This window comes from Suncus etruscus, chromosome 3 (assembly GCF_024139225.1).
Source record: "Suncus etruscus isolate mSunEtr1 chromosome 3, mSunEtr1.pri.cur, whole genome shotgun sequence".
Lineage (NCBI taxonomy): Eukaryota > Metazoa > Chordata > Mammalia > Eulipotyphla > Soricidae > Suncus > Suncus etruscus.
The window spans coordinates 44270995-44297842 of NC_064850.1; the positions used below are offsets into that span (position 1 = coordinate 44270995).

The following is a 26848-nucleotide window of genomic DNA, read 5'->3' on the forward strand; positions in this document are numbered from 1 at the left end:
CGGAAGATGATTTGGGGGAGCTAAAACATTCCACCAGCCTTCCACCAATCAGTGCATCACTCCCTGACTCTGCACTTTTGGGCGAAAACCACCTCCTCCAATTTCAGAAGCAAAGTCAGGAGTTTCAACTCTGAAAGGTCAATTAATGCTCCCTAAGCCAGCATCTTTAACATCAACCCACCCAACCCCAAAATAATAAAAACAACGTGGGGAGTTAGGGTGGGAGAGATAGTATAGGGACTGAGACACTTGCCTTGCACACTGCATAGCTGGGTTCATTCCCTGACATCACATAGGATTTCCCTCGCCCCCAGTTCCACCAGGAATGATCATCCCTGAACAGAGTGAGGAGTGAGCCCTGAGCACTTCCCAGAAAAGTATTGTGGGCAACCTAGATTCATTCAGATCCTTATACCATCTCTGCAAGCCGGAGATCCTGGCAGGGCTGTTTTAAGAAGCCTTAGTTAGGGGTGCCCCAGCACCTGCCAAGGTGACCCCCATGCTAAGTTGCTTGGCTCCTTACCCACCTTTATTTTGAGAGCCATACAGGGCAGGCACTGACAGAGGCTAGGAGCAGAGTCCTGACTCCTGGAGCAGCAAGCAGCCTGGCACACAGAAGAGCCAGATTAAAAAGTGTAAAGAGCCATATGTGGCTCTCGAGCCGCAAGTTGCCGACCACTGCGCCTAGGGGAAAAAAAAGTCCTTACACTCCTTGTATACAGGGAATAGAACTAGTGTGATTTTGGCTTAACACTTAACACAAGTTGTCATTCATTCCACAGGAGGACACAGGTTGGGCCGGGGTGATAGCACAGAGGGAAGGAGGTTTGCCTTGCACTCCTCCAACCTGGGTTCAATCTCCAGTATTCCATATGATCCCTTGAGCACAGCCTGGAGTGATTCCTAATTGCAGAGCCAGGAGTAAAAAACTCTTGAGTATCGCCGGGTGTGTCCCAAAAATCCAAAAAACAAACAATCAAACAAAAAAAAGAGAACATAGGTGAAGTGTTTCCAGCAATGTTAGTCACCAGCCAAGCGGTTACAAAAGCAGTCATCAGGGGCCGGAGAGATAGCATAGAGGTAAGGCGTTTGCCTTGCATGCAGAAGGTCAGTGGTTCGAATCCCGGCGTCCCATATGGTCCCCTGGGCCTGCCAGGAGCGATTTCTGAGCATAGAGCCAGTAGTAACCCCTGAGTGCTGCCAGGTGTGACCCAAAAGCCAAGACAAAACAAAAACAGTCATCAATATCATTCATTCATTCACTCATTCATTGGATATCGCTGGAGTCCCAAAATCCACGCAGTTCCCGGGACCGACAGCGACACCACAGCAATGAATATGACAGACGGAGAGTCCTGAACCATATTTGGGGGGGGGGCCCACACCCGGTGACGCTCAGGAATTATTCCTGGCTATGCGCTCAGAAGTCCCTCCTGACTTGGGTGGGGAGAACGATACGGGACGCCGGAGGATCGAAGTAGCCGTCCTCGGCTAGCGCGGGCAAAGCAGACAGACGCCTTAAAGCTTGTGCCACCGCTCCGGCCCCTCTGGACCACTTCCTACACCCGCCCGCGCAGTTGAAGCGCTTTGGAAGGCTGTCGGTTTGCACAGCGCGTTGAAGTTATGGTAGTGCTGGTGACAGACATAGAGTACAGGAGGGGGCTGCCTGGACTACAACTCCCAAAAGGCCACGCGGCGGGGGTTCGCGCACGCGCGACGTCGCGCGTAAGAAGCCGGCACTGCCTGTAGAGGGCGGAGTAGACGCTGCTGCAGCCTCAGTCGGCCGCGGACTCGTAGCGGGCGCGGTGTCTCGAGCTCCCTCCCGGTTCTCTCCACTCTCCCTCTCGCTTCTTCTCTCTCGCTCGCTCGCCATGTCGGAGCCCGGCGGCGGCGGCGGAGGCGGCGGCGACGACGGCCCCGGCGGCCTGGAGGTGTCGGCGGTGCAGAACGTGGCGGACGTGGCGGTGCTGCAGAAGCACCTGCGCAAGCTGGTGCCGCTGCTGCTGGAGGACGGCGGCGACGCGCCGGCCGCGCTGGAGGCGGCGCTGGAGGAGAAGAGCGCGCTGGAGCAGATGCGCAAGTTCCTGGCCGACCCGCAGGTGCACACGGTGCTGGTGGAGCGCTCCACGCTCAAAGGTGCGCCCGGCCGGGCCGGTCCGCGCGGGGTGGGGCCGCTGCGCTTTGTCCAAACGTCAGGCCCGGCCAAGATGGCGAGCGGGGCGGAGACGGTGGCGGCGCTTCCCGGGCTGGATCGGATCGGGTCGGGGCGGAGGCCGCAGCTCGCAGCCCTCCGCCGCAGGGGTCACGGGGGCGCCGCCCTTTCCACTTCGCGGCCCTTCCGGGCCCCGGGGTGGGACCTGATCTTGGCCTTCGGGGTTGGGATTGGGATTGGGGGGGCCGGGCCCACCCCACCCCACCCCACTCCACCCACTTCACCCGGGCGGGGCTCTCTTCCTTCTGAACCCCGCGAGGAAATCGAGCTTCCCTGCGGAGCTCTCCCCCAAGGTCATCCGCAGATACTGCGGGAGGGGGAGCCCCCCACCCCGATTGGTGGTGTAAGGGGGTTTGAGAGCCCAGGCCGCTTCCCGCGTGGTTCTGGGGGACACTCGGGTTAGGGGCCGGTGCCGGTGGTTGGCTGTGGGGGGACCTCTCCCCCGGAGGCGAGTGTGCGCTGGGAGTCCATCCCCGCCTGCTTGCTGGGCGCTGGCTGACGGCGGCCCCTGGGTGTGGCGTGGTCCAGCGGTGGGAGGAGGGGGATGCAAGGATGTGAGGATGCAGGGATGCTACCCGGTGGTCCAGCGGGGATGCGGGGCGGTGCCCTGCCTGCCTACTACTAGCCTTGCATCTGTCACTTTCAGAGCTCTGCCCGGCTGAAGTAACGCCACCCACTTATTTTTCCTTTCTATTGTTAGTTTGTTTCTTTTCAATGATTTTTCCCTTTGCCCAAGATGCTCCTTTGTAGCCACTGACCGGCCTGGCAAGGCTACCGGACTAGCAAGGCTACGGGGGTGGCAAGGCTACGCCGCTGCGGGCTCAATCCTTTTCTTTCCTCTTCCATCCACAGGGAACGAGGTGATGAAGCAAGTATGGGGCTTTGTTATGTTGAGTGATATTATTTCGCTAAGATGGAAACTTTTTGTAATTGAATTTATTTCTTTTTGTTTCTCCTTTTCTGTTTTTGGGCCACATCCAGTAGCACTCAGGGATTATTCCTGGCTCTGCGCTCAGAAATTGTTCCTGGCAGGCTTGGGACCATATGGGATGAACCCGGGTCAGTCCTGGGGTAAGCCGCATGCGAGGCAAATGCCTTCCCCACTGTGCTAATTCTCTTTTCTTTTTTCTTTTTTTGTTTTTGGGCCACACCCGGCAGTGCTCAGGGGTTACTCCTGGCTGTCTGCTCAGAAATAACTCCTGGCAGGCACGGGGGACCATATGGGACACTGGGATTCGAACCAACCACCTTTGGTCCTGGATCGGCTGCTTGCAAGGCAAACGCCGGGCCCCCTTTTTTTTTTTTTTTTTTTTTTGATTTTTGGCCACACCCGGCAGTGCTCAGGGGTTACTCCTGGCTGTCTGCTCAGAAATAGCTCCTGGCAGGCACGGGGACCATATGGGACACCGGGATTCGAACCAACCACCTTTGTTCCTGGATCGGCTGCTTGCAAGGCAAATGCCGCTGTGCTATCTCTCCGGGCCCAATTCTCATATTTTTTTATTTTATTTTTATTTTTTTTTATTTATTTTTGGTTTTTGGGCCACACCCAGTGATGCTCAGGGGGTTATTCCTGGCTGTGCACTCACAAATCTTGTTCCTGGCTTGGACCATATGGGACGCCAAGGGATCAAACCATGGTCTGTCCTAGGTCAACCACATGTAAGGCAAACGCCCTACCGCTGCACCACCGCTCTGGCACCTAGGCCCCATTGTTTAGTTTTGTTTTGGGGCCACGCCCGGCGGCGCTATGGTTACTCCTGGCTCTGTGCTCAGAAATCGCTTCTGGCAGGCTGGGGGACCATATGGGACGCTAGGGTTCAACCACCGTTGGTCCTGGGTCGGTTCAATCCCTGGCAAGGCAAATGCCCTACTGCTGTGCTATCTCTCCGCCTCAGGCCCCATATTTTTAATTGAATTTCTAACCACTTTTCCCAGAGCATCTCTGGATGTTGTGGGTGGAGCAGATAAGGGTCTCCTTGCATCTCTATGTCTGGATGTTCCCCTCTCAGCAGCATGGGATCTACCTGGTTCTTTCTCAGTCTTTGGAGCATAAGCATCAGTGCTCACGAGTGTTTGGATTTGTTCCATTTGAACCAGGCAGTTTATGTGTAGGAAGAAATTGTTTCCAGTTCCAGGGGCTGGAGCAGTGGCGCAGCAGTAGGTCGTTTGCCTTGCACGCTTCTGACCATGTACGGACCGAGTTCGATCTCCCGGCGTCCTATATGGTACCCCAAGTCAGGAGCGATTTCTGAGTACATAGCCAGGATAAACCCCTGAGTGTCATTGGGTGTGGTCCAAAAACCAAAAAATAAAACAAAAACCTATTTTCACCTGGGGTCTCATGGCGAAGGTTTGGGCCTCACCAGACACTGCTCAGGGCTTACCCTTGGCTATGTGCTCAGGAATCACAATTGGGGGGCGGGGGTCCTTGGAGGCCATGTTGGGTGCCAGGGATTGATCCAGGATCAGCCACATGTAAGGCAGCGCCCTACCCACTTTACTGTCTTAGTTTTGTTTTAAGGAAAAATAGTTTAAGATTATGTTGCCTGTTTCTGGAGAGTTCATCGGTAGTCCGCTGTCCACCTTCCATTTTACCCTGGCTGAAATCACATCATACTTTGCCTTCAGATGGGATCCAGACCCCATTTACTTCTTCTTGCAGAGTCACTGTCCCAGCACCCATGTCTTGTCCACAGTGACTTGCACTTTTAAAAGTTGGCTGCAGATGCGAAGACTTAAAATTGAAATCCTGCCTCATTCCTATGTTTAAAGGAACCCTTGAAGTATCAGGGAACTTGAAGCTGGGGACTCCTGCAACAAGCCCTGACCACTGCTAACTGGCTATGTTGCCCACTGGTGGGGTGGGGGAACTTTTTTGGGGGGGGTTTGGGGCCATACCCAGTGGTGCTCAGGGGTTAGTCCTGGCTCTGCTCAGAAATCACTCCTGAATCAAACCCGGGTCCATTCCAGGTTAGCCACCTACAAGGCAAATACCCTACTGCTGTGCTATCCCTCCAGCCCCAGGGAAATCTTATGATACAGAAATCAAATGAGAGGTGCCTTACCCTGTTCTCTCTCTTTTTCTTTTTTTTTTTGGTTTTTCGGGCCACACCCGTTTGATGCTCAGGGGTTACTCCTGGCTAAGCGTTCAGAAATTGCCCCTGGCTTGGGGGGACCATATGGGACGCCGGGGGATCGAACCGCGGTCCTGATCCTTGGCTAGTGCTTGCAAGGCAGACACCTTACCTCTAGCGCCACCTCCGTCTCTCTCTTTTTCTTTTTGGTCTCTTTTCTTTTTGGTCTCTCTCTCTCTTCCTCTCTCTCTCTCTCTCTCTCTCTCTCTCTCTCTCTCTCTCTCTCTCTCTCTTTTCTTTTTTGGTCCTGGCTATGCGCTCAGAAATTGCTCTTGGCAGGATTGGGGGACCATATGGGACACCAGGGGATCGAATTGAGGTCCGTCCTAGGCTAGTGTGGGCAAGGCAAAAGCTTCCTCCACTGCTCCGGCCCCTCTCACATTTTGAAATTTTGTTTTATTTTGTGTTGTGTGTTTGTGTGTGTGTTTTCTCTTTTGAGGCCACACCCAGCAGCTCTCAGAAATTAGTCCTGGCAGGTTTGGGGACCATATGGAACGCCATGGATTGAATCCCAGTCTACTTTGTGCAAGGCAAATGCCATCCCCGCTGTGCTATCACCCCAGCCCCTGAGATATTTTTGGTTTGGGGGGACACAGCCTGCGCTACCTTGGCACCATATGAGGCCCTGAAGTATGTGTGGGTTTTGTTTGTTTGTTTGTTTTGAGTAACTGATAGTCCCTTACAGCGGTCTGAGGGATCTGGGCTCCTGGGGCTCTGTCTATCTCAGACACCCCACCATGCTAGCATTAGGTCGGAACAGACCTAATTTGGGTGTGCCAGGTTTAGGACAGGGAAAGAGAAATAGATTAGAATATGGATACAAGTTGGTCAGGCCTGATAAAAATCACAAATGATGTTACAGGACTGATTTTGGTTGTTTTTTTTTTTTTTTTTTTTTTTTTTTTGGTTTGTTTTGGTTTTGGTTTTGAGTCACTCCTGGCGGTGCATGGGGTTACTCCTGGCTCTGCACAAAGAACCACTCTTGGCAGGCACGTGGACTGTATGGAATGCCGGAATTCGAACCACCGTCAGTCCTGAATCAGTTGCGTGCAAGGCAAATGCCCTACCGCTATGCTATCTCTCTAAAAATTTTGCGGGGGGTTTGGGCCACATTCGGTGACGCTCAGGGGTTACTCCTGGCTATGCACTCAGAAATTGCTCCTGGCTTGGAGGACCATATGGGACAGGGGGGATCAAACTGCAGTCTGTCCTAGGCTAGCTCGGGCAAGGCAGACATCTTACCACTTGCATTAATCTCTGGCCCCAATTCTTTTTATTTTTTTATTTTTATTTTTTATTTTTTTTTGGTTTTTGGGCCACACCCTGTGACGCTCAGGGGTTACTCCTGGCTATGCGCTCAGAAGTTGCTCCTGGCTTCTTGGGGGACCATATGGGACGCCGGGGGATCGAACCGCAGTCCGTCCTAGGCTAGCGCAGGAAAGGCAGGCACCTTACCTCCAGCGCCACCGCCCGGCCCCCAATTCTTTTTATTTTTAAGGCAGTCAAACCAGGCAGTGCTCAGGGGTCATTCCTAGGACCATGCAGTGCTGGGTATCAAACCCAGAGCTCCCACATATAAATCAGGTGCTCCTGACACTTGAACTCCCTTGCCCCCAATTTCTTTTTTTTTGGGGGGGGTCACACCTGGCAGTGCTCAGGGGTCACTCCTGGCTCTATGCTCAGAAATCGCTCCTGGCAGGCTTGGGGGACCATATGGGATGCTGAGATTCGAAACACCATTTCATCCTGGGTTGACTATGCACAAGGCAAATGCCCTGCCTCTGTGCTAGTTCTCCAGCCCTATGTTTTGGCTTTTTTTTTTTTTTTTTTTTGGTATTTGGGCCACACCTGGTGACACTCAGGGGTTACTCCTGGCTATGTGCTCAGAAATCGCTCCTGGCTTGGGGGACCATATGGGACACCAGAGGATCGAATCGCAGTCTGTCCGAGGCTTAACGTGGGCAAGGACAGGCAGACAGACACCTTACCGCTTGTACCAACTCTCCGGCCGATGTTTTGGTTTTTTAAAGTATTTTTCTTGGGCACATCTGGCAGTGCTTGGGTCCAAATTAATCGCCTTGGTCTTATTTTGGTCTTTTTTTTTGTTTGTCTTTGTTTGGGGGCCACATCAGAAAATGCTCAGGTTTCCTCCTGGCTCTATGTTCAGGAATTGCTCCTGGCATTGCTTGGGGGAGACCACTGGGGAAACTGGGAATCAAACCTGGTTTGGCCATATGCAAGGCAAACATTCTCCATGCTGTGCTATCAATCCAGCCCCATTTCACCCTATTATTTTGTTTTTGGACCACACCTAGCAGCGCTCAGGACTTGCTCCCAGCTCTGCGCCCAGTAATTGCTCCTGTCTTGGGGAACCATATAAGATGCCGGGGATCAAACCTGTGTCTTAGGTCAGCCGCATGCAAGGCAAATTCCCTCCCACTGTGCTACCACTCCAGCCCCTCATTTCACCCTATTTTAACTACCCTGGCATGCCTTGAACATTTGTGGCTGTTGTTGAAGCACAGCATTGTTTGAATATAGGGAAAGGCTGGAAGTCACATTGAGGGACTCAGGAGTTGGAGAAATGGGGTGTCAGTTGGGTCAAAGCTGGGGCCAGGGCTGAGAGCATTGTGACTATTAATGTATATAAAGAGTTCTGGGGCAGAGCCATAGCATTGTGGGGAGGGCACTTGCCTTGTACATAGCTGACCTGAATTGAATATCTGGCAGTCCATATGGTCCCTTAAGCACTGCCAGGCATGATCCCTAGTACCATCGGGAGTGGCTCCCCTCCCCTGCCAAAAAAAACCCCAAAACCTAAGAGTTCTTTATTTGTGGCCAGTAGAAAACTCCACTTTGACAGGGCTGGAAGCCTCCAGGTTGTTCTAGGCACCTTACAGGTAAGTGTGGCCCTGGAGAACTCTTTACCTGACAACTTCCAGTTCTAAGGCTTGTCTGTGCACCCTGCTTGTGGCATTGGAACTGACTGGGGTGAAGGCGGGTTGTGTTCCACAAGGAAGAGTGGCCGCCTTGGTCAGTGACAGAGTCTGACTTGCCTTGCTAGTGCCTCTAAGCCTCGTGGTTTGGAGGTTCACTTTAGCTTCCAGGACTACAACAGAAAGTAAAGTGCTTGCTGAGCGAGAGCCAGTCACATGCCAGATTTCTTAGGCAATGTTGTTGTGGAGTCAAAAACATTTACCCGGGCCCGGAGTGATAGCACAGCGGTGTTTGCCTTGCAAGCAGCCGATCCAGGACCAAAGGTGGTTGGTTCGAATCCTGGTGTCCCATAGGGTCCCCCCGTGCCTGCCAGGAGCTATTTCTGAGCAGCCAGGAGTGAACTCTGAGCACCGCCGGGTGTGGCCCAAAAACAAAACAAACAAACAAACAAAAAAAAACAAAAAAAAATCATTTACCTTGGGAGGCTGGAGTGATAGGACAGCATGTGGCTAGGGTATTTGCCTTGCACATGGATGATCTGGGTTCAGTCTCTGGCATCCCATGGGATTCCATGAACCTGTCAGGCATGATTCTTGAGCGTAGAGCCAGTAGTAACCCCTGAATGTCACTCAGTAGGTGTGGCCCAAAAACAAAAAAAAATTATTCTGGGGGTCTGGATCGATAGGACAGCAGGCTGGGAGATGTTTGCCTTCCACGTGCCTGACGGGTTCAGTCTCAACATCCCATATGGTTCTCTGAGCACTGATCTCTGAGCAGAGCCAGCAGTAAGCACCGAGCCGAAACAAACAACAACAACAACACAACAAAAATTGGGGCCAGAGAGATAGCGCAGCCGTAGGGCGTTAGCCTTGCAAGCAACCGACCCAGGACCAATGGTGGTTTGAATCCCGGAATCCTTTATGGTCCCCCATGCATGCCAGGAGCAATTTCTGAGCAGAGAGCCAGGAGTAACCCCTGAGCGTGGCCAGGTGTGACCCAAAAACCAATCCCCCACCCAAAACAAAAATTACTTTTGGAGAGTCTGGATCTTTTCTGTTGGATGTAGAAACGTCATAGATTGCTGACTGAAAATTGTTAATGAGTGCAGGGAAGTGATTTGGGCCAGAGCATGCACCCTATAAACAGGAGTCCTGGGTTTGATCCTGAGCTAGTACTACATGGTCCCCAGTACCCCATGTCCCCAGGCATGACCCGAACTCAGCTCTGATTCCTACCAAATGGAAGTAGAGCTGTACTCATGGCCTGATCCTGCTTAGCTTGCCAGGATTCATGGTGATGGCTGGGAGCCTCCCTCCCACATTGCCCAGTCCTTAAATCCTCTGGAAGGCAACAACTGGCAGTGTCCTGGACAGGGAATGGGTCTGTCGTGAGTGCAGCCTCCAGCAGAGGGAAGGCAAGGCCTTTTATTCCTTATATATTGGCAAGGCTAAGGGGGCAGCAGCTGCCTAGGGGTTGTTCTTGGCAGTGCATGGGGACCACTGGGTGCCAGGGATTGAACCCAGAGTTGGTGCAGGCAAGGCAGGCACCTGAGCTCTTGCACGTTTTTGCTGGCCCAGCACTTCTTGGAAAGTTAGATCGGGTGGGTTTGTTGGCATGGTGGAATATCAGGTCTGAAACACTGAGAGATTTATCATTTTTTTGTTTTTGCTTTTGGGTCATACCTGGTAGCCCTCGGTTTACTCCTGGTAGCTTCCATGAACCATAGGGGATGCCAGGGATTAAACCTGGGTAGGTCTCAGATTGGGTGCATGCAAGGTAAATGCCCTACCACTGTGGTATATCCTAGCGCCTGAGAGATTTATAAAATGCTACATCGTCTAATTATTGGTGAAAATAGTGAAATGAGGTTTAAAAAAATTATTTTGGGGTTTAGGGCCATATGCCACAGTACGCAGGGCTTCATTTCTGCCTCTATACTCAGGGAACACTCCTGGTGGTGTTTGGGGCACCATATGCAGTATCAGGGATAGAACACAAGTTGGCTGTGCTCGGATCCTTGTACCATCTCTGGTCCAGGACTTTTAAGATATTTTCTTTTTCTTTTTTAAATTGAAGGAAGATAGTTTGATTTTTTTTGGGGGGGTGGGTGGGAGGAAGCCCAAGTGGTGATCAGAGTTTATTCCTGGCTCTGCACTCAGGAGTCACTCCTGGCAGTGTTCAGGGTGCCATATGAGACGCTGGGGATCTGACTGGGGTCAGCCAGTTGGAGGGCAAGTGCCCTCCCCAATATTCTATTGTTCTGGCACCAAACAGAGCAAAACTTAGAACAATTTGCGGGGAGCGAAAGAAAATATTGGGGTGTTTTTTTTTGTTTTTTTTTTTTGTTTGTTTGTTTTTTTTTGGGTCATACCATGCTCTGCTCAGCAATCACTCCTGGCTCTGTGCTTAGGAGTTAGATGGGGTGCCAGGGATTGGACCTGGGTCAGCTACATGCAAGACAAGCGCTTTAAACTTGCTGCACTATTTCTCCAGCCCCTGAAGAGAGGAAATTTGTGTTCAGAAGAGAGGCAGCAGAGTAGGGTACAAGTTCGCTGGAGAGCCCAGGCCGGAGGAGCCAGGCCCAGAGTATTTTTGGGAGAGTTTGAAGCCCAAGCAAACATCGGATTCTCTGCTCAGTTTGTTACCCAATAACCCAGGAGTGTTGTGACACTTGATGTCAGTGGTTTCTTCTGAATTAGAATTAGCCTTTCTGAGTGTCCAGGCTTGCCCGAGAGAGAGTGCTGGGCACAGGCACTGCCCTGTGATGCCAGAGACCTGGGTTCTGCCCTGGCCAACACAGTCCCCAGCACTGAGTCTTTGGTTCTTTCATCTCCCAGCTCCTCTTCTCAATTCAGTTCAGCCCTTCTGCGCTGGGGCCAGGGAATCTGTGTAGTGTCTCTTGCCATAGGTGGCAGGGGAAGCCAGAGATGCAAGATTAGAAGGTGACGGAGGGGAGAACAGAGGAGAGAAGATGAGGGAGATGAGGGAGACAGATGAGAGAGTGAGCCTGGTGTACTTGGGCCTCTCTTAAAGGGAAGGCAGGGAAATGCGTCCAGGAAGGGAAACCTCATAATTTGGAAGAGTGTGTGGGCCAGAGAAAATGACTGGCTTCCTTGATAGGCAGGCAGACAGGCAGATGCTGGGAGAGCAGGCTTTGGCCTACTGGAGGACTCCCCACCCCCCAGGACAGGAAGTCTGCTCAGATTGGAGATGCTTCCTGGGCCTCTGGAGCTGCTTTTAAAAAATTGGCTGCTGGGGCCAGGAAGGTGGCGCTAGAGGTAAGGTGTCTGCCTTGCAAGAGCTAGCGTAGGACGGACCGCGGTTCGATCCCCCGGCGTCCCATATGGTCCCCCCAAGCCAGGAGCGACTTCTGAGCGCATAGCCAGGAGTAGCCCCTGAGCATCAAACGGGTGTGGCCCCCCCAAAAAAAAAAAAAAAAAGATAGGCTGCGGAAGTCAGCCAGAGCCCAGCAGCCTCGTCCCCATCCCTGGCCTGCTGGGCCCAGCCCGCATATTCTTGCTCTGCCTTGCAGTGCAATGCTGAACTTTGAACGGTTGGAATGGCTGGAAGAGACCCCCCAGTGTCTCCCAGGTGTCTACTGCTGAAACAGGCCAAGTTGTGTGGCGGGTCTGCCGTTTTGAGTGATGCTTCACTGTTGCCTCCTTCTTCATGTTTTGTTTCATTTTGGAACCTGACCCAGTAGTGTTCAGGGTCTGTGCTCCAGCGTAGTTTAGGGGACTCACCTGTTTGGTGTTGGGGGATCAAACCAGGGTCAGCTGTGTACAGGGCTTGTGCTTCACCTTAACTTCTGGACCATCTCTCTGGCTTCCAACTCCTTCCCCCACGCCCCCCCCCTTTTTTTTGTTCTTTGTTTTGGGGCTATACTGGCCAGTGTTCAGGGATTATTCCTGGCTCTGCACTCAAAAATCACTCCTGGCCAAAAAAAAAAAAAAAAAAAAAAAGGCCAGAGTGGTGGCGCAGCAGTGGGGCATTTGCCCTGCATGCAGTTGACATAGGACAGACCTCGGTTCGATCCACCGGCATCCCATATGGCCCCCCCCAAGCCAGTAGTGATTTCTGAGCGCATAGCCAGGAGTAACCCCTGATCACCAAAAGGTGTGACCCAAAACAAAACAAAACAAAAAACAACAACAACAGGGCCCGGAGAGATAGCACAGCGGTGTTTGCCTTGCAAGCAGCCGATCCAGGACCAAAGGTGGTTGGTTCGAATCCCGGTGTCCCATATGGTTCCCCATGCCTGCCAGGAGTAGCCCCTGAGCACCGCCGGGTGTGGCCCAAAAATAAAAAACAACAACAACAACAACAACAACAAAGACCATACCAAAAATCACTCCTGGCAGGCTCAGGGGACCCATATGGGATGCTGGGGATCGAACCTAGGTCAGCTGTATGCAACCCAAATGCCCTCTGGCAAACACCAGGTGTGGCCTCCAAACCACTGTTTTATCGCTCTGGCCCTCTTTTCTTCCTTTTGTTTTATTTTAGGTTGCAACTAGCATTGCTCAGAGCTTACTCCTGGCTCTCTTCTGAGGGATCCTTTCTGCTGTAGATTAGGGGACTAGGTTGGATGTCGGTATCTAACCATGTGCCAGGCAACCGCCCCACCTGCTGTGCTATCACTCAAGCTCCCTAAGCTCCCTCAACTCATTTTTCACTTGATCTTTTGGTGGGCTGTTGAGGCCACATCCAGTGGTGTTCAGGAGCTATTCCTCAACTCAGTGCTCTGGGGTTATGTTTGATGGCACTAGGGCACCATATGATGCCAGAAATCAAACTAGGGCTGATAGCATGGGGGGCAGTGCTTAACCCATCTATGACTTTAGTTTCATGCTTTTGTTTTTTGTTTTTTTTTTGGTTTTGGTTTTGGTTTTCGGGTCACACACACCCGGCAGTGCTCAGGGGTTACTCCTGGCTCTACGCTCAGAAATTGCTCCTGGCAGGCTCAGGGGACCATATGGGACACCGGGATTCGAACCACTGACCTTCTGCATGAAAGGCAAACGCCTTCCCTCCATGCTATATCTCTGGCTCCAGTTTTGGATTTTGGTTTTGGGATCACACACAGCAATGCTCATGGGGTTTCGTCTGGCTCTGCTCTCAGGAATTACTCCTTTGGTTTTTTTGGCGGGGGGGGTGGGGGGTCTCACCCGGCGGTGCTCAGAGATTTCTCCTGGCTCTGCACTCAGAAATTTGCTCCTGGGAAACTCGGGGGACCATATGCAATGCTGGGATCAAACCAGGGGTTTGACATGTGTAAGGCAAGCACCCTACCGCTGTGCTATCACTATGGGCTCAGGAATCACTCCTGATGGTGCTCAGAGGACATTATAGGATGCTGAGGATTGAACCTGGGTCAGCTGTGTGCTGGGCAAGGGCCTCCCTGCATTAATACTGCTCCAGGCCCCAGAATTTTGTGTGTCTGGTTCGTGGTGTCCTCCACGGGGCTCTGTCCTGGAGGGACTCAGTCTTGGGTCTAGTAGGTTCTACCTTTGAGCCTCTGGTGCCTGCGAGGCTTGTTCCTGGGTGTGCCAGGGCAGCCGCTGCATGGCAGGCAGCGTTGGTGACTCACACTGGGAACACTGCTCGGCCCTGCCTTGGTCCTTCCCGCCTGGCCATCGTGTTTCCCTTGGAGTTGCTTGGGGAGAGGAAACAGTTGAGATCACTTTCCTTTTCGTTTCTTTGGTTGGAGGTTGCCTTTCAGGACTTAATGGTTTTACAGCAGCACCTGAGAGAAAGTGTGTCCTGGGCCCATCCCCATCTGTGCTGTGTGTCACAGACAAAACAGTGGCACTGCCCAGGGAAGTGGCTTGACTGTCTTTCACTATTTCAGAAATTCAATTTCCGAAATTTGTGTGTGTTGTCAGTTTTTTTTTTTTTCTGTCTTGGGGCCACGCCCAGCTGTGCTCTGGGATCCTTCCTGGCAGTGAGGAGCTGGAGCCTTAGTTCTGAGAGGAAGGTGCTTTCCTTGCATTCGGCTGACCCGAGTTCCATCCATACTAGGTATGGCCCCCAAACCAAAGACATGAATGAAACTAATAAAGCAAATACCTTTATTCAGACCTTTGCACCAAGCTTCTGTGGTGTTTAGTGCCTACAGGACCCCTTTTCTCTGACCTCCTCTGCTGTCCTTTTTATGTCCTGGGAATCAGAACCCAGGGTGGAGACCAACTAGATGGATGACTTAGCTCAGCCTATGGTTTTTGCTGCCCCTGCATTACTTGAAGGAGCAGTCAAGCTGAGCAGAGCTGTCCCTATGGATCTGTATACGAGCAGTTAGACACCCAACGAATTAGCACTGAGTCTCACTGGGGTATTTCCCTTTCTTAGACATCTGCAGTGTTGAGTCTCATTTTCAGTTCTGCTCATGTTTGTTAATCTCCTCTGTTGATGAAACTACAGAAACCTTGTAAGGCTGTTGCTTTTTCGTGTGGCTGTCTGGGCCTGGCCCCCAGGTCCCCTGGGAGGAGGAGGCTTCCCTCTTCAGATCTGGACTCAGAGCATGAACCAAACTGAGGGTTTATTTGTAATGACAGATGCCTCCTTCCTGCCTGCCTTTGAGCTGAGAAAGGGGGGTTGAGGCCACACCTGGCATTGCTCAGGACTGCTCCAAGCTTTGTGCTCAAGGAACCAGTCTCAGCCATGTGCAAAGCGAGCTCTTAAATTCCTGTACTATCTCTCTGGCCCCAGTATTTCCTCTTAACAGCTGCAGAGTATTTCCTTGTATACATAGACTGACATTTCTTTATTTATCCTTTTGTTGTCATTGTTTTTCTACATCCTGGCCATTGTATTGAGTGTTGGCGGTGAATAAGTATAGGTGTGCATATAATAATGTAAGGAATTACCGTTTTGGGGGTCGAAGCTAATAAGTGAGTATCACAGGATTATATGGCAACTATTCTTACTTTTTTTTTTTTTGCTTTTGGGTCATTCTTGGCTCTGTATCCAGGAATCACTCCTGTCAGTGCTCAGAAGACATAGGAGAAGCTGGGGATCGAACTCAGGTTGACTGCCTGCAAGGCCAGCTTCTTATCCTCTGTGCTATTGCTCCAGCCCCTATTCTTACTGTCTTGAAAAATCTTGGTACTGTTCTCCATAGAGGCTGATCCAGACCACATTTGCACTAGTGAAAGAAGTTTCCTTTTTACCCCATCCCTCCCAGAAACACTAGGTGTTTCAAGTCTTTATTTATTTATTTATTTATTTATTTATTTATTTATTTATTGGTTTAGGTGCCACACCTGAGGGCACTCAGGTTACTCTTGGTTGTCCTCTCAGAAATCACTCCTTGCAGGCTCGGAGGCCATATTGGATGCTGGGGATTGAACCCAGGTCCGTTTGGGTTGGCCACGTGCAAGGCAAACACTCTACTTCTAACCCTACTTCTTTTTTTGGGGGGGGGGGTTGGGTCACACCGGGCAGCACCCAGGGGGTTACTCTTGGCTCTACGCTCAGAAATCACTTCTGGCAGGCTCAGGGAACCATATGGGATGCCGGGATTCGAACCACCATTCTGCATGCAAGGCAAATGCTCTACCACCACATCATGTTCTAAAACTTTACTTTTATGGACTGGAACGAAGCATTTGCTTTACTTGCAGCTGACCCAGGTTCAAATCCTGGCATCTCATATGGTCCCCTGAGCACCACCAAGAGCACCGAGGATGTAGAGCCAGGAGTAAGCCCTAAGTATCCCTGGGTGCAGCACACATTTTCACTTGTAAGTTTGGGGATTGATACTGCTCAGGCTCTGTGCTCAGGAGTTGCCCCCAGCAGGAACCCTGCACTTCCAGGATGTAAGTTCAACTGCTGCCAGGAAGCATCCCACGGTGAGGCTAGATAAGGCTGGATAGGGTTGGATGGACAGACAAGCACATCTGCCCTCCAGTCTTGAGTACATTGATTGTATTTGCTGGAGTGGGAACATCTTCTCATCGCTTAATTAATGTGTCCTTTTTTGTAGACAAGTGACAAACCCAGTGGTGCTTGGGGATTGCTCCTGCTGGTGCTTGGGACCCTGTGGGATGCCAGGTCTCCAACCTAGATCAGTGTGTGCAAGGCAAGCCTTCTAAGGCTGTACTGTAGCTCTGGCCTCTGAAGACTCCTCTGAGGTCCAGATGTTGGCAAGTTCTGCCTGTGATGTTCGTTTTTATTTGTTTTGTTTTGGGGTCACATCCAATGGCACTCAAGGGTTACTTCTGGGTCTGTTACAGGAATCACTCTGGCAGGCTTGGGATCATAGAGTATGCTGGGGATCGACCCAGGTTGGCTGCTTACAAGGCGGATGCCCTATCCCACTGTGCTATTGCTCTGGCCCCTGCCAGTGATATTCTGAATGTATATGAAGGATTTTAACCTTGTATTTTTGTTTTGTTCTGTTTTGTTTTGTTTTTCCAGAGACAGACCTGATGTTTCTTGGAGTTACTCATCACTCTGTACTAGGGATCACTCCTGGTGGGCTTGGGGAACCATCTGGGGTGACGGAGTGTAAAATCACCCACGTGCCATATTTCTAGTTCTGTGTTTCCAGCATAGGTTGAAAGAGTCTGAAGCAGGGTCATGCATGAAATAATCCAAACCAGGATGACGGTGAAACACATGTAGTCTGGCAGTTTTTTTTCTACCTTGTATGGAGAGCAAACTGCCTGCCAGAACTATCATTTTTATTAAGTACAGATACCACACCAGGTGGGGGATAAGGACAGATAGCTCAGGCTATCCTGAGCTTGTCCCACCAGGTTTACTTATAAGACAATCTCTGTTTTGGGGTAAAACCAAGTTATGAACAGATACAAAGGAACCAGGGATGATCTTTGTTTTGGGTAAGATAAGGTGTAATCTAATGGGGGGCGTGGACCTGCCATATCAGCTGTACTATTTCTGGCCTCTAGTGCTTTTTGCCTGGCCATTTGTCTGTGGTATGAGATCTGGACCCCTTTTCTTTTGCTCTGACTGTTCTGTTTTCTTAGCACCATCAGGAAGTTGCTCTTTTCCTCATGGGGCCAATTCCTGGAGCCTTGATGGGGAGGCTCAGTCCATGGGTTGGTAATCAGCCTGGAATATCCCAAGTCCCCATGTGGATCCTGTCCTGCCTAACTCAGGGCAAATCACTTCACTTCCACTCTGTCCTTGAGAGCACTAGTATTTGTGCCAGCCTCACTTGAGTTGCTGCGAGCATTATCAAGTTCCCTGTGAGGCAAACAAAGCAGACATCTGGCAGGGAAATACAGGTGGGCAGGGGATGAACCGAGACCCCTGTGCCTGGAATTGGGACAAACCTGGGGTGAGGCCTGGGGCCCTAGTCTGTTCCACTCACACAGGTCCTTTGGTCCTGGCTTCGTGGGCAGCCACTTGCTCGGCCTCATGTTGGCCCTGATGTGCCTTCCCCAGACCCCACCCAGCAGTGAGACTGGCTGTGATCTGGAAAAGGCGCTCCAGTCTCCAAGTGGATGTGGGAAAACCAGGCCCCGAGAGTGGGGAAATGTTCATGGATGCCAGCCCATTGGTGGGAGGGGGTCATTGTCCTCCAAAAAACTGGATCCTTGACTTGACTTAATGGAATGTCTGTTATAATTTGCAGAGGATGTTGGCGATGAAGGCGAGGAAGAGAAAGAGTTCATCTCTTACAACATCAACATCGACATCCACTATGGAATCAAGTCCAATAGGTAAGCAGGGTGAAGGGACCGGAACCCAGATAACTTACCGATACCTGTCTTTCTTTTTTTTTTCTTTTTTTTTGGGGGTAGATTTTGGGCCACTCAGGGGTTACTCCTGGCTCTTTGCTCAGAAATCGCTCCTTGCAGGCTTGGGGAACCATAAGGAATGCTGAGTATTGAACCTAGCTCTGTCCCGGGTCAACCACGTGCAAGGCGAACACCCTACCACTATGCTATCACTTTAATCTCCCCCCCAATTTTTTTTTTTTTTTTTTTGGTTTTTGGGCCACACCCGGCATTGCTCAGGGGTTACTCCTGGCTGTCTGCTCAGAAATAGCTCCTGGCAGGCACGGGGGACCATATGGGACACCGGGATTCGAACCAACTACCTTTGGTTCTGGATCAGCTGCTTGCAAGGCAAACGCCGTTGTGCTATCTCTCCGGGTCCCCCAAAATATTTTTATTTTAAGTGTCATATTGTTAGATCCATTTGAGTGAAACTTAACATACCTTGTGTTCTATAGCTGATAAGCACTGTACTATATCTCCAACCCAGGTTTTTTTTCCTCTTTTTCCTTTTCTTGAAACATGAGTCCCAGGATCAGAGAGAAAGCACAGTGGGCAACAGTCTTGCTGCGCATATGGTTAACTCTGTAATCAGATCTTGGCACCACCAGGAGTAAACTTTAAGCAGTGCTGGGTAGAATCCCAAAATGGTGGTGGTGAGGGGATAAATCCCGAAAAATAAAACAGCTGGTTGTGTCTGTGGGTGTGATGACTGGATGTTTTCAGTGCTTACCTCAGGGACCGTATATGGACTAGAGCTTGAGCTGGGGTGTCTGCATGCAGGTTTCTGAACTTCATTTTGGGCCTCAGATCACCGTTTCTAGTTAGTTATGTGACTTGAGTTTTAGCTGCTGGGAGGCTGTGTCTACTGTCTACCCAGCCGACACCCACACCCTTAAATACAGTGTTTTCATTGATTCTCATCAGAATTGTTATTTTGTGCTCTTGTAGGGCTCCACCTGGTGGTCGAACTTGGGGGCTACTTCCAGCTCTGTGTTCATGGGGGTTCCGTGGTGCCTTGGCTGGAATCTCGCCATCCTGGGCCCACTGTGTCCCTCAGTTCTTTGTGCCGGCCCCTCCCTCATTGGCCCTTTAACCCTTTCTCTTCTGAGTACTTCAAAGCTTATGTAAGAGTCACAGTTGGGATCTGCTCTGTTTCTGTTACCTTTGGTTCCTCAGACCATTTAGAGTTGACTATGGCCATCACATCTCTTCCTTTACTTCCAAATACTTGGAGTGTTTCTAAGGAAGGACATTTCTTATTTTTCTTACTTTTTTTTTTTTTATCCCCACCCCCTTTTATTTTTTTAACTTTTTTTGGGGGGGGAGGCCACACCCGGTGACGCTTAGGTTACTCCTGGCTATGTGCTCAGAAATTGCTCCTGGCTTGGGGGACCATATGGGACGAAGCGGGTGGGGGTTTGGGTGTCAAACCGCAGTCTCTCCTAGGCTAGGCTAGCGCCGGCAAGGCTAATGCATTATTGCTCTGCGCCAATGCTCCAGCTGTATTTTCTTTTTTTTTTAATTAATACTTTGTGTGTGTGTGTGTGTGTGTGTGTGTGTGTGTGTGTGTGTGTGGGTGGGTGGTTTTTGAGTCACACCCGGCAGTGCTCAGGGGTTACTCCTGGCTCCATGCTCAGAAATTGCTCCTGGCAGGCATGGGGGACCATATGGGATGCCGGGATTCAAACCGATGACCTTCTGCATGAAAGGCAAACGCCTTACCTCCATGCTATCTCTCCGGCCCCAGATTAATACATTTTTTTATTGAATCCCTATAAGATCTAGTGACAAAGTTATTTGTGGTTGAGTTTCAGTCACAGTGTCCAACACTTTCACCAGGGCATATTTTCCACCACCAATAACCAGTTGTTTCCCCCTGCCCAATTCTCTTCCCAGGCACCTTCTCTCTGTCTCTGTCTCTCTCCACTGTCTCTACTTGTTCTCTCTCTCTCTCTTTTTTTTTTTGGGGGGGGGGCCCACACCCGGCATTGCTCAGGGGTTACTTCTGGCTGTCTGCTCAGAAATAGCTCCTGGCAGGCACGGGGGATCATATGGGACACCGGGATTCGAACCAACCACCTTTGGTCCTGGATCGGCTGTTTACAAGGCAAACACCGCTGTGCCATCTCTCCGGGCCCCTCTCTCTCTCTTTTTCTCTCTCTCTCTTTTCCTCCCTCCTTCCCTCTCCCTCCTCTCTCCCACTTCTCCATGGCCCCTAGAGAGTCTTTCCATGCTTTGGACCCAAGCAAGACCTTGGGCCCTGATCTGCAATTCTCCAATTGGGCTTCATGCATTCACCTTTCCATCTCGATGCTGTGGGGTTTGGGCTCAGAGACCAGTGCTCATGGAGTGTTTGGAGATGACTTTGTTCACTCTTTCTCCACATGACATTTGGGTTGTGCAACTCGAGCAGCAGCTGGTGTGACCTGTACCTCTATGTTACTTCAGGGGGCATCCCTGACTTTTCTTGTTTTCTTTTCTGGAGCAACTTCCTGCCTTGCTTGGAGATGGCCTCCTGCTTACTTTTCAGGGTCCATCCCTATTGGTGCTTGAGTCCCCATGCAGTCCTGTACCAAACTGTTCATCCATGTGCCAATGAGCATCTTTGGTGATGGTGCGTGTTTGAGGACGCTATGTTTGCTGGTACCCAGGATGGTGCAATGTGGGGACTAAGTTCCGGGTTCCCACTTGAAAAGCTTGATCTCTTGCCCTTTGAGCCTTTCCTGGGCCCTGTCATTGATGGGATAGAATCATGTGAGATCTTGTAGACAAGTTGACAACTTACTCGTTTGAGAACTAGAAAACTTGAATACCAAATTTACCCCCCCCTCCCCGGAGGTGCATGAGGAGGAGGGTGGGCAAATATCTGGCTTCCGGTTTCCCCTTTGATTCTGGAGACCAGCTCTTCCCAGGTATGGGGTTTGGGGAGTCCCCATGCTGGAGGCCTTCTCCCTAGCCTGGGGAGTGCTGGGATGCTTGGCAAGCCCCCATCCGTCCCTCTCTTTTTCCCCCTGACTCCAGGCCTTCCCTGGGCACCAGTCCAGGTGGGCTCTATAGGGGTCGTCAGGCTTTCCCCCTACCTCTTTCTACAGTAATGGAATGCACTTTGGGAGGAGAGTGGGTCGTTCTAGCACTGGTTTAAGTTGGGACAGTCATACATATAGTTTATATATGCATAATATCCAACTTGTATTGTGACCTTGATACTGCCCTACAAAGCTCATATCTAATCTTTTACTGCCTCAGTCCCAGCCCTTATTTCCCCCCATCTTCCCATGTAGGTACAGCTCATGACATGAAGCTCAACACATAGAGTGATGAGTGCAGTTAGAGAAATAACTACACTGAAAACTATCATAACAATGTGAATGAATGAAGGAAATAGAATGCCTTTCTTGAGTACAGGTGTGGGTGGGGTGGGGAGGAGGGAGATCTGGGAAATTGGTGGTGGGAATCTTGCACACTGGTGAAGGGGGGTGTTCTTTATATGACTGTAATCATACAACTACAATCATATTTGTAATCACGGTGTTTAAATAAAGATAATTTAAAACATTTTACCCCCCCACACCTTTCTTTTTGTTTTGGGGCCACACCCAGCAGTGCTCAGAACTTACTCCTGGCTCTGTGCTCAGAAATCACTCCTGGCGGTGCTTGGGGGACCCTATGGGATTCCAGGGATCGAACTTGGGTCTGCTGCATGCAAGGTGAACATTCTCCTCTCTGTGCTATAGCCCCAACCCTGCCAAATTTTCTTGGGTATTTGAACCATATTTGAGCCCTTGTTCTGTATCAAATACAGTTGTAGGTGTGCCAGAAATAAAACCTGGATCTCTTCCCAAGAAATCTGTCTTTCTGGGAACTGTCTAGTTACCTGTAATCCATGGACAGAGTCTTAGTGGAGCAGTAAAACTCGGGGATTGGTGAGGGACCTTGCTTTGAACTCAGGAAGACCTCATGGTAGTGGGGTTGGGGTTTGAGTTTTATTTGAAACTTCAGCAGATGTATACACATTAAGTAAGCAAAGCCATAAAAAGCACATGATCTGTGTAAACAGAGCTTCCAAACTTAACTGGCCTCTTTGTTTTTTGGGGGGAGGGGGCGCACCCTCCGGTACGCAGGAGCTACTCCTGACTCTGCACTCAGAAATCACTCCTGGTAGGCTCAGAGGACCATATAGGGATCAAACCTGTGCTCTATTTCACCGAGGTACATTGGCTCAGCAGGGGAAATGTCCTGAAAAGATTTTTTGAGTTGAGAGAAGAAGTGAAAGCCTTCATGGAGAAGGATGGGAATGCTGTTTCTGAGTTGAGTGATCACAAATGGCTCATGGACTTAGCTTCTCTCGTTGACATCACACATAAGCTGAATGTACTAAATAAGATATTACAAGGCCCGGGGCAGCTTATCAGTGCTGCCTATGACAACGTGAGAGCATTCTCCATAAAACTTGTGTTATGGAAATCCCAGCTCTCTCAGACAAACCTTTGCCATATCCCAGCATGCAAGGAACTTGTGGATGCAGGCATACCATTCAGTGGTGAGAAATATGTTGATGCTATTTTTAAGCTAGAGAAGGAATTGATCACAGATTTGCAGACTTCAAAAAGCACAGAGCCACTTTCCAAATTTTTGGGGACCCCTTTTCCTTTGATGTGCAAGATGCCCCTCCTGTGCTTCAAATGGAGCTCATTGACCTGCAATGCAACTCTGATCTCAAAGCCAAGTTCAGGGATATTAGTGGAAAAGCAGACATGCATGGGCAGTTTTTGAGAGAATTGCCCCCAGCTTCCCTGAGCTTTCCCAAATGTTCAAGCGTACCATGTGCCTTTTGGGGAGCACATATTTGTGTGAAAAGTTATTCTCCACATTGAACTTCAATAAGTCAAAGTACAGGTCTAGACCTAATGATGATCATCTTTAAGCCATACTGAGAGTCTCAACTGTTTCCTCTCTAAAGCCAAATGTGGTTCAGATTTGGAGAAGAAGCGCTGTCAAGTCTCTGGCAGCAAGGAATAGGCAAAAGATGCTATGTTCAGAAGAACTGTTCATGATCTTCACTCAGTGTTCTATTCATGTTCAGAAGAAATAATTAAAACTGTTAATAATGACGTTTGAGGACTTTTTTTGTGAAATCCCTTATGCGGCCCTGCCTCACCCCAACTTTGCCTCCTGTGGCCCCCAGGTAAATTGAGTTTGAGACCCCTGATCTAGCTGGAGGGTGTCTCTTGGAAGGGTGGCCAGTGGCATGGAAGCTGGAGACCACACCGAGGACATTCTGAATCCCCTACTTGTCACTTTACTCTGTCTAAACTAATAGTGATTTAGTGCTGGAAATGAGTGTCCGAACTTTTGAGATCAGGTTTAAGGGCCTCCTGACTTCCAATTGAGGTCAATCTTAGTGAAACTACCCTGGGTTCTAAACTCAGTCCATAGTCTAGACCACTTAATTTTCTTGGTTTGATGGCCTGTGTGCTCTAACCATAACCTTGATCAGAAAGAGCAGCAATATATTATTAGGAAGCTGCATTTAGTCTGCTCTATTTTTTGGGGGGGGCACACCCGGCAACTCAGGGGTTACTTCTGGCTCTATGCTCAGAAATCGCTGCTGGCAGGCTCAGGGACCATATGGGATGCCGGGATTTGAACCAATGACCCTTCTGCATGAAAGGCAAATGCCTTACCTCCATGCTATCTCTCCGGTCTCATGCTCTATTATTTTATAATTAAAATCTTCAAGTGTGTTTTTAACTTGTATGCAACATAAAGCCACAATTTTTACCCTTTTTTCAAACCTGGGTCTTCACACGTACTAGCCATGTGCTCTACCATTAACCATGTCCGGTCCCAGGAATCTAGTCTGGTGCAGAGATCCAGGAGAAGGGTCGGCCTGACTTTCACCTCTTTCCTTCTCTCCTGCAGCCTGGCCTTCATTAAACGGACTCCAGTCATCGACGCAGACAAGCCCGTGTCTTCTCAGCTTCGAGTCCTCACGCTTAGCGAAGACTCCCCATATGAGACTCTGCACTCCTTCATTAGCAATGCGGTGGCTCCTTTTTTCAAGTCCTATATCCGAGAGTCTGGCAAGGCAGATAGGTAAGAATGCCATGGCTTTCTTTGCATGCTACGCTTCATTCTGCTATCACTTAACTAGATGTCACGGGTACTGTGAAATAGTGTAAAATAAATTCCACACTTGTGAAATCACCCCCACACTGTATTTCTAACCCCTGGCAGTCTGGTTTGATGCAGGTAGGGTAGCAATGAAGGATTAATAAACCAAGCCAGTCAGGAAAGTCATAAAACCAGTCTGTATCTTGTTGTATCTCTGCCTGCCAGAGCCAAACTGACTCTTTTTTTATTAAATCAATATCCATTCACCAGAAGGGGAAGGCCAAGTGATCCAGGTGGACTTTGACATACCAAGGGTTAGGTTTAAAGGAAAGAGGAAATTGGGAGAATGCCTTTGTTTTGGGTTCATAGTTGGGTGTCATCTTACAGAAGAGGGTCCGAATTGATGGGTTAGAGCAGGGGTCTCAAACTCGTGGCCTGCGGGCCGTTTGCGGCCCTCCGTACATTTTGTGGCCCGCGGCCGGTCTTCAAATATCGCAATATTCGCGATTATTCACTTACTGAATAATCGCAGTAAAAATCGCATTAGTAAGAAAAAAACATTCTCATACCCGAGCAGTTCTGTTCAGGGTATGCAAATGTTTAATGAGATTTTTTGCGATCTTTTTTCTTACTAATGCGATTTTTTTATTGCGAATATTTTTTCTTACTAATGCGATATTTTATTGCGAATATTCGGTAAGCGAAATCCCTTATGCGGCCCTGCCTCACCCCAACTTTGCCTCCTGCGGCCCCCAGGTAAATTGAGTTTGAGACCCCTGGGTTAGAGGGTCTTCGAGCCAGTCAGCCAGGGCGATGAAATTTGTCACATCAGTACAATCAGTCATGACTTCTGATTGGACACGCCGGAAGTGGTGGGGCAGCGGGTGGCCCAGAGTGCATTCAGAGAGCAGAAGTGTCTGGTTTGTCCTTGTAGGGACGGTGACAAAATGGCCCCATCAGTGGAGAAGAAGATTGCAGAATTGGAAATGGGACTCCTGCACCTTCAGCAGAACATCGAGATCCCAGAGATCAGCCTGCCCATCCACCCCATTATCACCAACGTCGCCAAGCAGTGCTATGAGCGGGGGGAGAAGCCCAAGGTCACGGACTTTGGTGACAAGGTCGAAGACCCCACCTTCCTCAACCAGCTGCAATCTGGGGTCAACCGCTGGATCCGGGAGATTCAGAAGGTAAGTAAGTGTGCAGTGCCTTCAGTGCCCCATTGGCTGGGGAGTGAAGTTGACCATCACGTGGCCAGGCTGGTGTTGTAGGCTCCAGCACAGCTCTGTTACTGAGCAAAAGCAGGCCTAGGACCAGCCCAGGAGAAGATTTGTGTTGTATACAAGTTAAAAGTGCATTTGGAGATGTTAATTGAAAGATAATAGTAAGAGTAGGCTAAATGTAGTTTCCTAATAATATATTGCTCTCTTTCTGGTCAAGGTTATGGTTGGAGCAGTGGTCCTCAAACTACAGCCGGTGGGCTACATATTGTATTTGTTCCCGTTTTGTTTCTTCACTTCAAAATATATGCAGGGTGCATAGGAATTTGTTCATAGTTTTTTTTTTATTATAGTCTGGCCCTCGAATGGTCTGAGGGACAGTGAACTTGGCCCCCTATTTAAAAAGTTTGGGTTAGAGGATACCCTGTAATGGGAGCATGTCTCAACTCAACTTTTCTTTTCTTTTTTGGGGGGCTATATCCAGCGGCACTTTGGGGTTCTTCCTGGCTCTGCACTCAGTAATCACTCCTGGCAGTGCCTAGGAGACCATGTGGGATGCCAGGGATCAAAGCTGGATTGGCTTCGTGCAAGAGAAGCGCCCTCCCTGCTATGCCATTGCTCCAGCCCCTCATATTAGCTTTTGGTGCCTGATTAAACCTCTTTTCCTGTCACTTCATTGAAAGACGTCTACCTGGGAGACCTTGAATTGTAGTACATTGCTTGAGTTTATACTTTATACCTTCCCCTGTGTAAATAGTGAAGACTCTGGTGTGTTGTGTCTCTGAAGGTGACCAAACTTGACCGAGATCCAGCCTCAGGAACGGCCTTACAGGAAATTAGTTTCTGGCTGAACTTGGAGCGCGCACTATACCGAATTCAGGAGAAACGGGAGAGCCCGGAGGTCCTGCTCACCCTGGATATCCTGAAGCATGGCAAGCGCTTCCATGCCACTGTCAGCTTTGACACGGACACTGGTGAGCACCCGAGGGATGGCCTGGTGGTACGGCCATTATTGACAGGGCTTAGGGACAGTAAGTGAGGATGCAGATGGGCATTAGTAGGTGCACCAGGTACTCTATCTCTCCTGCTGCCTCTCCTTCTCCCATAGTTCCAGTTATGAACAGTTTTCTCCCATCTAGCTCCCTCCCCCTTCAGGACTTGGGCTAGGGGGTCTGAGCCTTATTTGCAGATTGACTGAGCACCCCAAAAGGTCTCTCCAGCACTCAGGGCTCCGAGCAACCCTTCTAGAGTCAAGTTTCTTGTGTGGGAGAAGCCTGGGAGGAAGATAGCTTAGCTGAACAGAAGTCCTTTTGCCCACAGGGTTGTGGAGGGAACAGTGCTCACTTCCCTTTTCTTTTTTTTTTTTTTTTTTTTTTTTTTTTTTTGGTTTTTGGGCCACACCCGTTTGACGCTCAGGGGTTACTCCTGGCTATGTGCTCAGAAATCACCCCTGGCTTGGGAGGACCATATGGGACACCG

General features: G+C 50.0%; 1 protein-coding gene across 1 annotated transcript in view; it reads left to right on the forward strand.

The window, feature by feature from the left end:
- Positions 1-1781: 1781 nt before the first annotated feature.
- DYNC1H1 (dynein cytoplasmic 1 heavy chain 1) overlaps positions 1782-26848 on the forward strand; it is a 77661-nt gene continuing 52594 nt past the window's right edge. The window contains exons 1-5 of the mRNA XM_049769915.1: positions 1782-2136; positions 17888-17975; positions 23958-24131; positions 25084-25339; positions 26157-26343. Coding sequence (XP_049625872.1) covers positions 1872-2136; positions 17888-17975; positions 23958-24131; positions 25084-25339; positions 26157-26343 — 970 coding nt within the window. The 5' untranslated portion in view covers positions 1782-1871. The remainder of the gene's footprint in view (positions 2137-17887; positions 17976-23957; positions 24132-25083; positions 25340-26156; positions 26344-26848) is intronic.